The sequence below is a fragment of the Amphiura filiformis genome, chromosome 4 (genome assembly GCF_039555335.1).
Source record: "Amphiura filiformis chromosome 4, Afil_fr2py, whole genome shotgun sequence".
Classification (NCBI taxonomy): domain Eukaryota; kingdom Metazoa; phylum Echinodermata; class Ophiuroidea; order Amphilepidida; family Amphiuridae; genus Amphiura; species Amphiura filiformis.
The window spans coordinates 45,842,568-45,858,909 of record NC_092631.1 but is presented as its reverse complement, the minus strand read 5'-3'; the positions used below and the strand labels follow the sequence as shown (position 1 = coordinate 45,858,909).

The following is a 16,342-nucleotide window of genomic DNA, read 5'->3' as shown; positions in this document are numbered from 1 at the left end:
TTTTGTTCATCCATGAAATCTGCTTTTCACTGCAATAAACTTTCTTGCTAATCTATTACATGCTTCTACTTGTGCAATTAATAAAGTTTAACACCGTGCAACCAGTTAAACTCATTTACCACCGCTGAGAAATTGGGCGATCCTTGTTATTGTTTACGGGTCAGAGGTCAATCATTGTCATGCCGATATTTATGTTGATTGTCTCTATCGGGAACCAATGGATTTGTCGCCTTCATGGGCTTCGGGCGTGATTAGGTGATGATTTATTCACTGTTGGTTTTGTATCGGACTCGACAACAACACAAATTTTCCCACCCACCGCCTCCCTATATGAGCGTGTGAGAAGAAGTTAAAATATAATTGTGTGTGACAGTCATAAGTAATGACCCGCTTAACAGCAGAAAAAATTTTCTACTTAGGTACAGTCATCTACTACATAGTAGTGTGTTAAATAGCTAAGTAAAGCATTCAACTGTCTGCAAGTTTAAAAATCAAGAATTATGATTCATATAGTTACGGAGGAAGGAATGGAGTGTTGACGCCAATCATTAGAATTACATGTGACTTACAATTATTTTCCCTTTCTCAGATCTTCAAAGTACAATGTACACTGTCGAATAGATCATGTGTTCAATATGTTGCTACATAAAATTTTTATATATTTGTCCTGTATTAACCAATGTAGGATAACATTTCAAGAGGGAAGTAAGCCATCGATATGCTACAAATAATTTATATATTTATTCTGTATTAACCAATGTATGTAGGATAACAGTTCAAGAGGGAAGTAAGTCACCAAACTTATATATTTCTGAATATTTACAGGAATTGAGAATCATATTGTTACATGCTGGCACAGGTGTCTTCAAAGACAGTGTTAATAGAATATGCTTTCTTTTATAGGGTCAAAGACTTCACACAGTAAGCAAAATAAAATAAGGTGGGGTTTTGAATTATCTTTTCTGTATTTATTTATTATGATATATGTACATGTCATAGAATGCTAACATTAATACTTTATCCTTTGTAACTTCAGGGCAATCACCTGTTGAGAGTCTCGAGAATTGGTACACTCGGGAGCGCCTGACCTGTATGCACCAGTACCGTAATTTATTGTAGAGTTTCCAGCCATTATATTGGATTTATTGATCCAAGGGTTCGGGGTCAAACGCTCAGAATTTGAGCTTCGGTGGCGGCTACCCGAATGCAAGTTTGGATCACGTGTTGGTTTATCCAAAATAAGATTTCTCTGCGCCTTTGGTCGTTGTATCGCTAGAGTCTTGGGTTGGGTATTGCTCGCTCGATTAGAGAATCTCCTATTATATATTTTGCTATAGTACGGCTGAGAGTGTCCAAAATGAGATTTCTCTGCGCCTTTGGTCGTTGTATCGCTAGAGTCTTGGGTTGGGTATTGTTCGCTCGATTAGAGAATCTCCTATTATATATTTTGCTATAGTACGGCTGAGAGTGTAGGTACTTGGGGCGGGTCCTAAACAAAAGTCAATAAATGGTTGTCGTGTCCGATTGCCAATATGCTTGCAAATTTGCGTCCGATTGTTTTTCTTAAATTTCTCTGTCTTAGGGTAATGGATAATTACCAAATTTCTGTAGCTATTTATAACAAATCTGCTTACGGAACTGGCACTTGCAGTATATTAGTGGAAGAAGGGCCCAACTCCAGCTCAGTATTAAGACCTGTACCGCTGCCATGGAAACATCATATATAATTTCGAATGTATGTAATATTGTATGTTCTTGTATTAAAGGTCCCCTGAAGATGAAAACATTCTATCTATAAAACTTTTCCAAATATTAAGTTTTTTCTTAATATCTCAAAAACAGTTTTGATGGAGTTGGGCCCTTCTTCCACTCAGGTATTCAATTGCTAGTACAGGACATAATCAACCATATCTCAAGACGAATGGTGGGGCAAGTAATTATGCGGCCACTTCAAGGGATACCACTTAAAGTGAAATCATGTGAAGTGGAATGTTACATGAGCATATCCATGTCTACATAATATATATTTTAAAATGTTTTCTTATTCTATTCAATCATGTAAGTTTCAAGTCTAAATAAACTTATTATAAATGCCTTTCAATTTTTGTATATTTTTCAAACCACCCTGAATGTACCCTTTTAATAAGAACCAATAATCCTCATTTCAAAAGCATTCAGAAAATATATAATTTTACCATGCTTAGATGTATATTTTAGAAGTTGCAGTATTTTATTTATGTCAACCTCAGATTTGTGTAACTTATGTAACTCTCATGCTGCAGGTTTTCATCCAGTAGTGGACAGGTGACAGCTAATGATGAGGGTATAATACATGTAATAAAGCACAGCTTATATGGGTGGCATACCTTGATGTAAAACCTAGCCCCTCTCTCCTACGCTCTAAATCAGGGTGTACCAGAAAGATTAAAAAAACATTCATGTGACAATTTTTGGCATTTTGGAATTTTGTTTTACTATGGTTTAGATAGCAATGTTATTTCCTTAAAGCAATAATGTGTGATTTGCATAAAGAATGGATTCTTATTTAAATGTTTGTTTTCACTGATCACATTATCCCTTTTAATTTCGAGCCAAACAACAGAGGTATAACGAAGAAAATTGCCATCTCATTCCAACGCCTACAATGCGTGTACTATGCTCGCCGATCAGATTACATGAAACTGCACGGAGCATGCGCCGACGTGTACATACATACAAGCTGACATCCATGGTATATGTTAGCAAGTACTTGATCGTTGAACTCTGAATAAAACCGGTCGACCGGTTTTAATACAAAAAGCACTTCAGGCTTAGTATTTTTTACGTGGTATTTTAGTATACCACTGGGCATTATAATTATGTAAAAAGTAGAAATCCGAGTAAAATTGAGGGCGTCGCTGTGAAGCAAATCACACATTATGGCTTTAATTTATACAACACAGGATCCATCTCTGCAATAAAATGAAGCCATTAAATTTAAGTTAATATTATAATGATTCTCTGATTCCTTTTTAACAGTTGTGCTAATACTGGTAGTAATGACTTTTTTCAGACACCCTGTATACCTGGCTTCTAGTGTTATTTTCCACTGAGGATTGTTGCATAGTGTGCCTGCCTCTATGAATGTCAGGAAACTCCTGTCACTCTATGACTCTTATGAGCCATCAACCCAACAAACAACTTGATATCAATGAGTAGCTTTGTAATAGGTGTGCTAGTGTGAAGAAAAGCTTGCTTAAATGATGTAGACAGAGTAAACCAAAGATGAGGTTTTATTCAGTGGTGTAGCCAGGATTTTTTCAGAGGGGAAAGGGGGAAGGGGGACTAGGCACATTTAAGGGAAGGAGGCAAAATTTGATGAATATTGTCGAAAATGGGCAAAAAAGTACAAAAAAGGCATAAAAATCTTTCAAATCAGGGTGCCCAGCAGGGGGAAAAGTGAGGAGAAACAATAAAAAATGTAAGAAAATGGATATAAAAGGTCATAACTTTGCAATCAAGTATTCAAGAGACCTTGGGATTCAACATCACACAAATTTCCAAACAACGGTTCATATGCTCACGATGATTAAACTTTTGATATCAAATTTGGTTTCAATCTTCGAAGGAAAGTATATAGAAAATTATTACATAAATTATTTTGCCATAAACTCATCAGACTCTGATTAAATGGGGATGGAACTAGTGGCGACTTTTTAATTTGGCTGTGTTTATATTGCTGATAGGCTAAAGTGATGCATGCTGCAATAGAAAAGGGCTTGGAGCCGGGCTGGCTCAGAGCTGCTGTCAGGGTGCTAAATTTTGATAGCTTTTGAGACCTTTTAGGTCCCAGCATGCATCACTTTTGCCTATCGGTCACTATCAGTAATCTACCTTATAAGGAAGGTACACTATTTTGGTCAAGGAGACAGACCTATTTTGACAGACAAACCAATGTTGCGACTGAAACCTTCAGTCTTCATCTGGGGTGTGATGCAATTTAAGTACGGTCGCTTTTGGTATAAGTAAATCAATAAGAAATATCATTGATGATTCTGTCCCAGTTGTGAGAGAGTTTTGCCTGAACCAACTTCACCATGGTTGAGGGTAGATCACTCAGCTCTCACCCGATAGCCTTATTTTAATTTTTTAATTTATTTTTAATTTATTTATTTATTTATTTATTTATTTATTTATTTATTTATTTATTTATTTAATTATTTATTTATTTATTTATTTAATTATTTATTTATTTATTTATTTATTTATTTATTTATTTATTTATTTATTTATTTATTTATTTATTCTTAACATAAAAAGTGCATTTACACAAATCTAATTTTTGAACATCAAAATTTTCAAAATATGTACATACAATTTATAGCCTTCTGATGCACAGAAAAAAATATATAATTGAGTTGAGAGTAAGGTTGGAAGTCGGCATGTAGAGCAAAACATTCAGTCTATTAAGTGAGATATTCAGTTCAATTTGGAAATGCAAGACATGTAATGCCGTCAATTGAAGGGATTGCCAGGGCACATTTGCCTCGGTAATTCAATTAAACTGTTCTATATCTTCTCCAATTAGCCACAGGTATGCGAAACCCCACTACCTACTATTTTTCATAGTATAAGTTCATGCATGCAATTTTGACTTCTGATGTATTGACAATTCCATGAAATGGATACCCTGAAATGGATATTTAAAATGCAACGTCTTATACTTGAAATAATTTTGTTTATAAGCCTGATTAGTATTATGGACAAGATCAAATAGCATTATTGTTGGTAGTGAAAATGTTAATTTACAATTAAGAGTGATGGCATTTGCCTAGCTATATGATTATACGGATGATTACCTGTTGGTGTGCTTCTATATGGAACTCTTTGCCTTTTCCTACTCTCCATTCCAGAAAAATACAGCACTAATTTTTGGGATTAAAAAAATATTATCAAGTTCTGCCAAATGAAACATAGCTCAATCCTGACCTAATTATTCATTCAGTACTAACTGGAGATAAAAGAAAAATTTCACTATTTTATTAATGTCTTTAAAATAATTAGCCAAAAACATGCATTTCCAACATGTTTGCTGACAATAGAGTAAAAAAATCAAAGACTTCGAACAAGTCTAAGCATACAAAATCTTGAGTATATGCCAACATTTTGCTTTATTTTTCACTTTTTTGTGTTACTCTAATTAAATGATTGGTTATAAGAATGAAGCATGTCTTTTCCAAAAATAAGAATGCATAAATTGAAATGAGACTTCATACAAGTCTTTAGACTTGATTGTCACAGTATGTGAAAAACATTCTAAAAATGCATGTTTTGACTCTTAACATGCTTAATTCATAAATGTTGCCAAATAGTGAAATTCAAACTTTTTTTTCAGTACTAAATGCATAATTAGGATTGAGCTATGTTTCATTTGACAGAAGTTGATACTATTTTTTTTAATCTAAAAAATTTAGTGCTGTATTTTTCTGGAATGGGGCGTAGCTATTTTCTATGTATTAAATGCAAGGGTATTTCCAAATTGACTAATTTTTGCTAACAAGTACAACTCCCCATTCCAGAAAAAATATAGAATTATTTTTGTGGATTAAAAAAATATCCTGTTTCGCCAAATGAAACATAGCTAAATTGTAATCCTTTAGTTTTTCCTAACTAGTAATACCTAACTAGCAATAAAAGTCAAATTTTAATATTTCTGCAGTTTGAGAGAAAATGATCCAAAAACATGCAATTTTGCATGTTTTCTTACAATTGTAGTCACAAAATCTTAAGTACAGGGTAAGAGTTAGGTCATAATTTTAATATTATATGTTGTTTTTGCTAATTGGTTATGAAAAAGATTGGAAAATGTGTTTTCCAAAAATTAGAATGCATAACTTGAAATTTGTCTTTGTTCAAGTCTTGGGGCTTGATTATCACAGAATATGAAAAAGGTTGAAAAACGCTATAAAAACGCATGTTTTTGGCCCATTGCCAGTTAGGACTAATTAAAGGATTAGGATTTAGCTATGTTTCATTTGGCAAAACAGGATAATATTTTTTAATCCAAAAAAATTAGTTCTGTATTTTTCATCTTATTTCTGAAACAGTCACAGTCGATTTTGATAGATGGTCAAATGAAGGTTCAGTTTATTTTTCTTTATACATTATTTTTTTTAGCAATCTGAAACTAAAAATGTCTCAGAGAGTCTCAGTCCAATTTTGATGGACCTTTTGTTTAGTTGTCAAAACCAATGGAAACATTAATGACTAAATAAAGCACATATTTTTTTTTTCGAAATTAAAAAAAGAAAGAAAAATGTTGCTTGCATAGCAAATATATGAACAAACATTCTGTCATGCATTTTACTAGTACTTTGATGGAGCGCTATCTACTGAAGATAGCAGACAAAGTATATATATATTTTTTATATATAAAATGCTAGAGTGAACAATAGCCCATGAGGAGTGACACAAGTCTTACATAGGCACCTAGGCACTATAAAAGACAACCACATGGGCCAATCAGTGGTTCACAGCAGCTTAGGACAAACACACATATAGCAGTATATGTATTAAAGACATATAATTTGTCTGCTATCTTCAGTAGATAGCACCTCATCAAAGTACTAGTAAAATGCTTGACAGTGTGGATTTGTCCTGTGCATTAAAGACATAATTTGTCTGCTATCTTCAGTCAACAGAACTCCATCCAATTATTATCATAAAATGCATGACAAGATTTGTTTGTCCTGTGCATTAAAGACATATAATTTGTCTGCTATCTTCAGTAGATAGCACCCATCAAAGTACTACTTAGTAAGATCAGATGCATGGCAAGATGTTTGTCCTGTGCATTAAAGACATATAATATTTCTGCTGTCTTCAGTAGATAGCACCTCATCAAAGTACTAGTAAAATATATTTAATTTGCTGTGTTCAGTAGATAGCACTCCATCAAATTACTAGTATAAAATGCATGACAAGATTTGTTTTGTCTTCAGTAGATAGCACTCCATCAAAGTACTAGTAAAATGCATGACAGAAGTTTGTCCTGTGCATTAAAGACATATAATTTGTCTGCTATCTTCAGTATTATATGTAGCCAATTTTTGGAAATAAAGGCCAAAAACATGCGTTTTTAGGGTGTTTTTCGTATGCTGTGACAATCAAGCCTAAAGACTTGTACTAAGACTAATTTCAGTTTATGCATTCTAATTTTTGGAAAAGACATGTTTCATTCTTATAACCAACCATTTATTAAAGTTACACAAAAAAAGTGAACATTAGAGCAAAATTTCGGCATATACTCAAGATTTTGAATGCTTAGACTTGTTCCAAGTCTGTAATTTTTGAGACTCAATTGTCAGAAAACGTGCCGAAGATGCATGTTTTTGGCTCTTTTTTCAAGAAATTAGTAAAATAGTGAACTTTTTCTTTTATCTCCAGTTAGGACTAAATGAATGATTAGGATTTAGCTATGTTTCATTTGGCAAAACCGGATAATATTTTTCTAATCCAAAAAAATTAGTTCTGTATTTTTCTGAAATGTGGAGTAGTAAAATGCATGACAGACCTGTGCATTAAAGACATATCATTTGAGTGCTATCTTCAGTAGATAACACTTAATCCAAGTACTAGTAAGATATATGACAATGTGTTTGTCATGTGCAATAAGACTTATAATTTGTCTACTATCTTCAGTAGATAGCACTCCATCCCAGTGGTAGTACAATGCTTGACAGGGCATGTTTGTCCTGTACATTAGACATAATTTGTCTGCTATCTTATGTAGATAGCACTCAATCTAAGTACTAGTAAAATGCATGACAATATGTGTTTGTCATTTGCATTAAAGAAATATAATTGGTCTGCTATATTCAGCAGATAGCACTCTTTCAAATTACAAATAAAATGCATGACAGAGTGTATTTGTCCTGTGCATTAAAAATATATAATTCATAGCATCCACATATCATACCATATGTTTGTCCCAATGAAATTGCTCATTAGAGGATCCACATACACACGCCACACGTCCCCACACACAGAGGTTATTAAGTGCATGGTGTCATTTCCCCTCATTAATCAATAAGATTCTAGCAACATAGCAAGTACTACAGTATCATGGGTCACCACAAAGCTCATCAGTGTAACAAACATTGTATTTTATAAGGTAGCTGAAATGTTTTTACTGAATTGAAATATTAAGCTTCAAATGATAGCTACAAATTACCAGACTTGCTACATAATATTTTGTAGAATGCCCATTATACTCATGCCCGGGACTCATGCCTCAAAATAATTTCATCCAGTTTTAGGAAAGATCAATTGAGCAAGATGTCTGTCAGGCAGGGTACCCAGTTAAAATGAACAGTGATGAAGACAGCTTCTTGTTGACTGATTGATTGTATATATTAATTTTGAGCACAGATCCTGTTTTGAGTAACTTAGTATGCAGTTTAATGCATAGAATTACATGTCGCAACTGGTGTAGTTAATTGCTGTAACAAAACTCCAGCAATTACCAGTGACACGTGCTGTCATTTTCAGTGAAGCATGAGTAGCTGGAGTGGGGATTCCTGCCATAGTGTGGTGCACTCTCATTTTATTCTGTGTGGGCGCTGCTGCGGTCTGGGGCAAATTTTTTTTTTTTTGTAGTTTCAAGATTGTGTTTTTATGGTTGTTTGAAAGGCACCTTGATACCATGTTTGGGTTAAAGGTGCTGGATAAATGCGGCTTATTATGATCATTCCATTAGAATTCCACATACCCATGCCACTGTTCACATCCCCCACCCCACTGCCGGCAACTGCGGACATTGTGTATTGCTATAATAACCAAGGATGTCTCAACAAACCAAGGACCAAAATGGCAGATTTTGTGTAGGTGTAGCTGTGTATGAAATACGCCTACCAACTGTGGTTGATGTATTTACTGCACAATAGCAGACATATTTCTCAACTGAATTTGGCATGCAATTGTGACCTACTGCAAACCTCCGCAAAATGAGGAGTTGTTTGCAGGTAGGTCCATGGTTTGATAGTGAATGTATCTCTCAAATGAATTTGGCATGTCATTGCAACATACTGCAAAATGAGGACAGTGCTCATTTGCAGTTAGGTCCACTGTTTAATAGCAAAAAGTTTTGTGTGTGTCCTCGGTTACAGGTAAACATGCACACATCCCGTGGGGGGTACTCCAAAAATTTTGGGAAAATTTGTAAAAGCTAAGACAATTTGGGTTAAGTTCTTAGCGGCACGTCCCTGCCAAAACCAAACTTGAGTACCCCCCCCCCGGCACACATCCCCATACATATATGCTGTGTAAGTATGCACACACATAATATAACACACAGTTCCATTGAAGGTTTGTGACATCAATTTTACAATATGATAGGACTGGACATTTAAGCTTTTCCTGACAACAACTGGTGGTGGTAGATTTCAGCTGGATTAGGTAGGATTTCATTATGTGGGACAATTTAATTTCAAAACCTATTTCCATCAATATCATTATGAACTATCTCTTATATTTCAGTATGCTATTGAATTCCAACACACAGCATTTAAAATAGTTTGTAATAATGTGAAGAATGAGTTCAAAATATCCCTATACCGTATATTAATCTATGCATCCAAAAGTACTCAACATCCAGGGGTTGTTGATTACAACCGTTCAAGGGCAATGAATGGCCAAACATGTTAAAGTTATCTGCTTGAGGACCAACTACATCTGCATTTCTTGTGTTTGAAACAAATTTTTGGTGGGCCAGATTTGGCCCATGGATTTTGGCCCCACCTGATAAGAACCTGTGCATTTTCTAATCACATAATGGTCTCATCTGGTCCAAGGAGGCCAAAGGTGGCTAATTTGAAATTGAGGCAAAAATATTGAGTGAAAAAACAATAAAATACATAAGAAATATCATATATCTAATATCATGTATAAGGTAATAATTCATAACTCCATTGTCAAAAATGCCTCCTTTGGCCTCCATGGACCAGATTGTGTTATATATAGTCAATAGAAGAAGGTAAGAAGGTGATATTGAATAAAAAACAGATATGAAATTTAATGATAGAAATGGGTAGATTCACCAATTCAGATGTGCTCTACTTTTTGTTGTTGTGATGGGAGCTTCATTCTGTAAACATACTCTATTTCTGGAATCAGCAGAACAACCAAAACCTGTATATTTGACTTGAAAGCACTTGAGTAAATAAATCTGCTGCATTGCCCGTGTTGTTTTGATTTCATGAGCAGTATACCAGTAGTTTCCGCTGTTGTCAGCAAATATGGTAATCTTTTTAATCACTAGAGGCATCATGATGGTATAGGAATCATGTACAATCTTGCTGGTACCTCTGTATTTGAGTTAATTGACAGGATTTCAACATGTTCAAAGATGTAATCATTTGTAGCTGATAATTTTTAGATTTTTGAAGCTTACACCTGCACTTGTGTTTACTTTAATAGTCCCCATGTTAAGCCATCCAGTAAAAATAGTATGCATAAAGACTCCACTGATTGGTTAATTTGCATAAATAGGTCGGTTTGATCATAATGCATATTTGGTAAAACCTGCCAATACAAGAACATTTTTCAGTATTACTTGCATTTGTAAGTTGAGCATGATCCAAATTGGGCTATTCCATTTGAAATTCATATACCCCTTATGAATGACTTAACCTTAATCTTCCACACAGGGAGTGTGAATTTCAAAAGGGGTTACCTGAATGGGTGGCTCCATCTGACATCTATACCCCCTGTGTGTGAGATTAAGGTCATGTCTTTCAATAGGGGTGTATGGATTGTAACTGTAATAGCCAATTATACCACCATGCTAATGCAAGAATATAAGTGCATACTTGTATTCCCAGCAAACACAAAAATGTTCTTAAAACGTTTATTCAAAATGTTTTAATAACATTTAAATGTTGGGTTATATAAAGATCATGAATATGTTTTTGAAACGTTATTGTAAAAAAATTTTGGCAACCATTTTTGCAAAATATTTTGTCAACAGTTAAATAACATTCTGAAAGAAAATAACATTCTGTGAGAATGTTTTGCATCACGGTTTCATTAATGTTTTACGAATGTTATTAAAACATTTTTATACCCTTTATATAACCGGACATTTAAACCTTTTCTGTAAAACATTCTGTGTTTTTATTGTGTCTTTATTTTGAGACTACTTCTAAGTTTGCCCACTTGGAATATAAGCACATGTATGCTTTTTCCAAACATGATGAAATCTGAATTTTAGTGAATTTAGGGTGTTCTAAAATGGCATATTATTAATGGCATGATTTGCTTTTTTCTTCAATTATTTACAGATGCATACTCCAGCATTAGCTAGTTCTCATATGAACACAGCAGACACAGCTGGTTTGGTAGACAATACTGATGGTGAAGCAGGAGATTTTGATGCGGACAAGCAAGCAGCTAAGCCTGAAGAGCGTAGTGGTATCACAGGAGCATCCTTTAATACAGCTAACAGTATACTGGGATCTGGAATCATTGGTAAGTCTTCTACAGATGTAATTCAGAGTTCAGACTGCTATGCATAATGCTATTGTGAATCTGCCATATTGGAGTGTTACACATGGGGATCAAAATAGTATACCTTCTGCACCAAATGCCCATATCAAATGATAATGGTATCTCCAAGTTTAAGTGTTACAAAGGTCTGCAATTGTTCAATGCATTGTCACCACCCCAGCAAACAAACATTTTCGACATCATTCCCAAAAGGTTATAAAAAGTTGTCAGAAAATGTTTAAATGTTGGGTTATATAAAGGGAATATAAAGGGAATGAAATGTTTTCATAACATTAAAAACATTTTTTGATAACCTACTGCAAATATTTTAACATAATGTTATTTAGGTGTTGCCAAATATTTGGCAAATAATGTTTGCAAAAAATAGTTTACAATAACATTTTGAAAACATTTAAAAAATATTGTTGTAGTGTGTTTTCATATAAAACGTTTTCATGACCTTTATATAACCCGACATTTTAATGTTATTTACCTAAACCAAAACATAACTTCTTTAAAACGTTTTTGTGTTTGCTGGGACCATGCATTACATGTAAACAAGCAGCAAAAGTTGTCACATTTGAAAATAAGGAAGGTGCACTGTTTTGTCCTTTATAAGCAGCACACAAAGATAGTGGAGTCTGAATTCTTTATTATAACCTGTTTGGATTCAGATGGACTGTGTGTGTTACATGTCTCTGGAAATTTGTAATTTGATAAGGTTTTGTTTTTCAGTTGTCAAGGACCAATTCATCAAACAATTTCGAGAACTTTCTGAAACATGGTAAGAATCCTACTAGTACACTTCTGAATATAACCAATTAAAGCAAACAAATCATGCAAACAATTCATATGATTGAGTTAATGGAGCATACGTTCACATTACACTTAATGATGATCAAATGAAGATACAGTGCCATTCAGCATAAGCATGCATGATATCAGTGGTTACGACAAAATACTCCAAGTGGAAACACGCAGCCATCAGGATACTTGTTTAGCGATAATTATAGCTTAATCAAATGAACCGTGCTTTCACCACAAAATTTCATTGATTCATTTCATTGTATGCAGGTTAGTAGATGAAGATCGAATGAAGAGTTATATGTTCACACCAGGAAAATCTTTTCATTATTAATCTTTCTCATTAACGGAGCAATTTTCCTGGTGTGAACAGGGTCATAGTATCCACCTGTACCTCATTCTGATGTGTAGATGATTCAAGCTAGCACTTATTTAACATAAGTGGCAAGCTTTTGGAAATCCTAATTTGATTGGTTTCTGAAATAAAATGGTAGAACAAATTTACAGTCAGTCATCGGAGTCACACTAGCCACATGACTTGAGTCTGATCGGGAGTCTGATTTCTCTTTTTATGCAGTCAGTTGTATGCAAAGGTGCATCCCAGAAATTGCATTTTTACTTCTAAATATTAAATTGGTTGCAAGAAACAAATATTTGTGAAGTGTAAACACCACCATGTACCAGAGGCATAGCCAAAGGGGAGTGGGAAGCTGCCCCTTGTGAGAAGTCTTACCCTGTGGTATGCTGGCCCCCTGATATTTAAACTTTAAGGCCTATTTTGTACTTTTAGCCTATTTTGAACCTTTTTTCATCAAATTTTACCCCCTTCCTTGAAAGTTGCCTTCTCCCTTTTGACCCACTCTGAAAAAGTCCTGGCCTGGCTATACTACATGTACTGCCATGTACATACATATTAAGATGTGTTATTTTTATTCTGAGCTAAGTAAAAGCACAATTTCTAGGTAGCCTAACTATTTAGCCAACTTTAAAAACCAGATGATTGCATGCAAAAGAACCATAGAGCAGTTACATGTATGGAAGACCTGAGGGTTGATTTTTGAGGCGTAAGACAATGATGTGCTTGTAAAGCTAGATTGCTGGGTGTGTTGCAAAAAAACAATACATTCTTGGAAATGCTTCACAGACATGTTTTCATGAATTCATTCAAATTCATATGCTGGATAAAAATATTTTAAAGCAAATTTCCAAACAGGCTCGTAAAGTATAACCTTATAAAATAAGCTTTTTTCCCTTTTCAAATCATGCACACTTAATAAAATTTATGTTGGAAAAGCCAAGTGCATATAAAATATGTTTATGTCAATAAGAAAGAGGGAAAAACACTAAAAACCAAGTATTATTTATAGTATTTCTAATACACCCACTGACGATGTTTGTACAGTACTAGTCTAATGGTCTCTGAGTATACGGAGATAGAAAGATTAGAAGCAGCAGTAACCATGCTGTATGTATTACCAATTGATGACACCTAATTGCTACTCAGTTCCCAAGTGTATACATATGGTCTCATTAAAACCACCATACCATTAATGCAAAGTAGCAATAGGTCATGCACTCCCTTGTAAGCCCAGTATGCCACACAGGGGTATCATATCGTTATAATTCCCTGCGTGCGCTGCAAGGTTTGCCCTCATCTGATTGGCCAATGTTTGCATGTTTTCCCCGGCCGTTCACGTATGGGAACGTCGTAGCCTGGAGCTACAGGTGTTTCTTTATTTGGATTGCTCTGTGGAGATGTAAAAAGCAAGTGTTGCCAGTTCTGTGGTTTTTAGCCAATTTGGGTTAATTTGGGTGGAATTTACACATCAATTCTTAAACACTTCAGAAAGTTTCTGCAATCTTATTGATCCTTAGCAGTGTTATATGACACGATATAACACGGTTCAACACATGCGCGTCAATGCGATATGTGTATGCACTATTTGAACCAATCGGAAGCACACAGCACAACGGTACTGATAAATTATAAGCCCTAGGTAATTCTTTGTTAAATAGTTAAATGTAGATATTTAAGTTGATTAAAATTGGAGTACTGATTAATATTTGTATTTGATTTGAAGTTTTTAAAGAAAAACAACTTGGCTTCGCCTTGTTGTTCTACTTAAAATAATGATATTGTGATAGATGCACGACAGACAGAGGCTAAAAAAATGACTGTTATTCTCTAGTCTAACCATAGAATACCTACCACACCCTGTGATTAGGGTTATAGGGTTAGAGTTAAGAGTTAGGGGTTATGGTAGGCCAGTGTTAAGGTGCGGTAGATATAGTTGTATAACTTGTAGGCTCTCATGCTTCAATGTGATCTTTATGCCAGGTCCTTGGAGTGTTTTCAGGTAGTGCCGATTGTATCCAGGGGTGTCGAGTGGATGAAATGTGCCAACAACAGGCTGATTTGTACATTCTTTTAGCACACCCTTCTTTGTCTACATGTTTTGCAGCAGAAGATACTTTGGGAAGTTTTTCTGCTGCAGAAACTTAGCCACTAGTGCCTGTTACAATGGAAAAATGCATACACTGGGCTTAAGTCAATGAACTAGCATGGTGTCATCCTAGGCCAATGACCAGGCATTTTAAGTGCTCCTAATCATTAAAACAATATCATGTTTAAAATGATAAAGGTCCAGATGCTGCTGTACTACAGAGTTGATGAAAATGTATTTAAATCAATAATATTTTGGATCAATTTAATGAGGAATACGATTCTCATATTAATTACAAAGATGCATAGAGTAATTTGCCATTATATGCTTATGATGAGAAGAAAATCACAGCACTTGTCCATGAATTGCATAAAATCTGCAGTGACGGTGCCAGGAATTTTTTTTGGGGGGGGGGGGGGGGGGGCATTGAGGGGGCAAAGTGAATTTCAGGGGGGCCAACATCAACAAACATATGGAAAAGTTTTCCTATGAAAGTCTCTTTAAATAAATTATACTCGACTCCAGTGTGTGCACGCTGTGTGTACAGAGGCGTTCGAGGTCAATGCACAGTGCATACATTACCACACAGCACACTAAGCAGGGCTGTACGGAAGAGGGTATGGTTTTTCCTACTGTACGACAGCATTTTTTAACCAATCAGCTTCCTTTTTAGAGAGTAGAATCTGGCAAAGTATTTCTAGGTAATAGCGTGTGAGCCAAGTCAATCGGACTGACTATTATCAAGTGAGGGCTATCTATAGCACGTTACTTTAATAACACGGGGTGCATGTCAGTGTATTTCGCAGTAAATTGAGTGAGATTTTGGGAATACCTTACGGTGTTTAGTGCTCCTGTACGACGAGGTCTTTCATCAGATTTCCTTGAAAATCGGAGAAAGTAGAGTTTAATATATACATGAGACAATTAAGAGTGAGCCAAAAAATAAAAGACTTTCCCTTTATAATAATTGAAGTTGAAAGTGAAAAAGACAATTTTCTCCCATTGCTTAACTGTGGGACCCCTTTTATTTGAGCAAAAGAGACTACTTTTCCATATGTTTGCGCAAAATTGCCGTAAAAAGTGGAAATGTTCATAATTTGGGGTTTTTACAGGGCATCTCCCCCCCTGTGGCACCGCCACTGAAGATCTGAGAGTACATATGAGAGATGACACTCTGGTCTCAAAACTGAGGACAGTGTAAAAGCCTGTCATTATTTTATTATTTATTCGTTATTTATTCAGGAAAATTACATCAATACAAAAGTACTGGTCTCCCTGGAAGCCCTGATAATATACATACAAATAACATTATAAGAATATAAATAATTAATACAAACATGTAAATATAGAACAAGTTCAAATTAACAAATTAATGAGGAGGGCTATAATAAGTAAAGACACAAAGAGGATCTTAAATATTGATGAGATATGAAGTGACAAACAAATTATGCCCATATTATATAAATTAGGCTTGTCGATGGGCAGGTCTCGAATTATTGCGAGGATGGTGTCCTATAGAATTCACTGTTTATCATACCAAGATTGTGCTGGTGGAACTTAAGTCACAGTCC

The 16,342-nt window shown here is 34.9% G+C and overlaps 1 protein-coding gene across 2 annotated transcripts in view; it reads left to right on the top strand.

The window, feature by feature from the left end:
* Positions 1-16,342, top strand: part of LOC140150937 (putative sodium-coupled neutral amino acid transporter 11) — a 135,108-nt gene that overhangs the window by 49,007 nt on the left and 69,759 nt on the right. For both annotated transcript variants that reach the window (XM_072173093.1, XM_072173094.1), the window contains exon 2: positions 11,319-11,505. In XM_072173093.1, the coding sequence (XP_072029194.1) occupies positions 11,319-11,505 (187 nt within the window). The remainder of the gene's footprint in view (positions 1-11,318; positions 11,506-16,342) is intronic.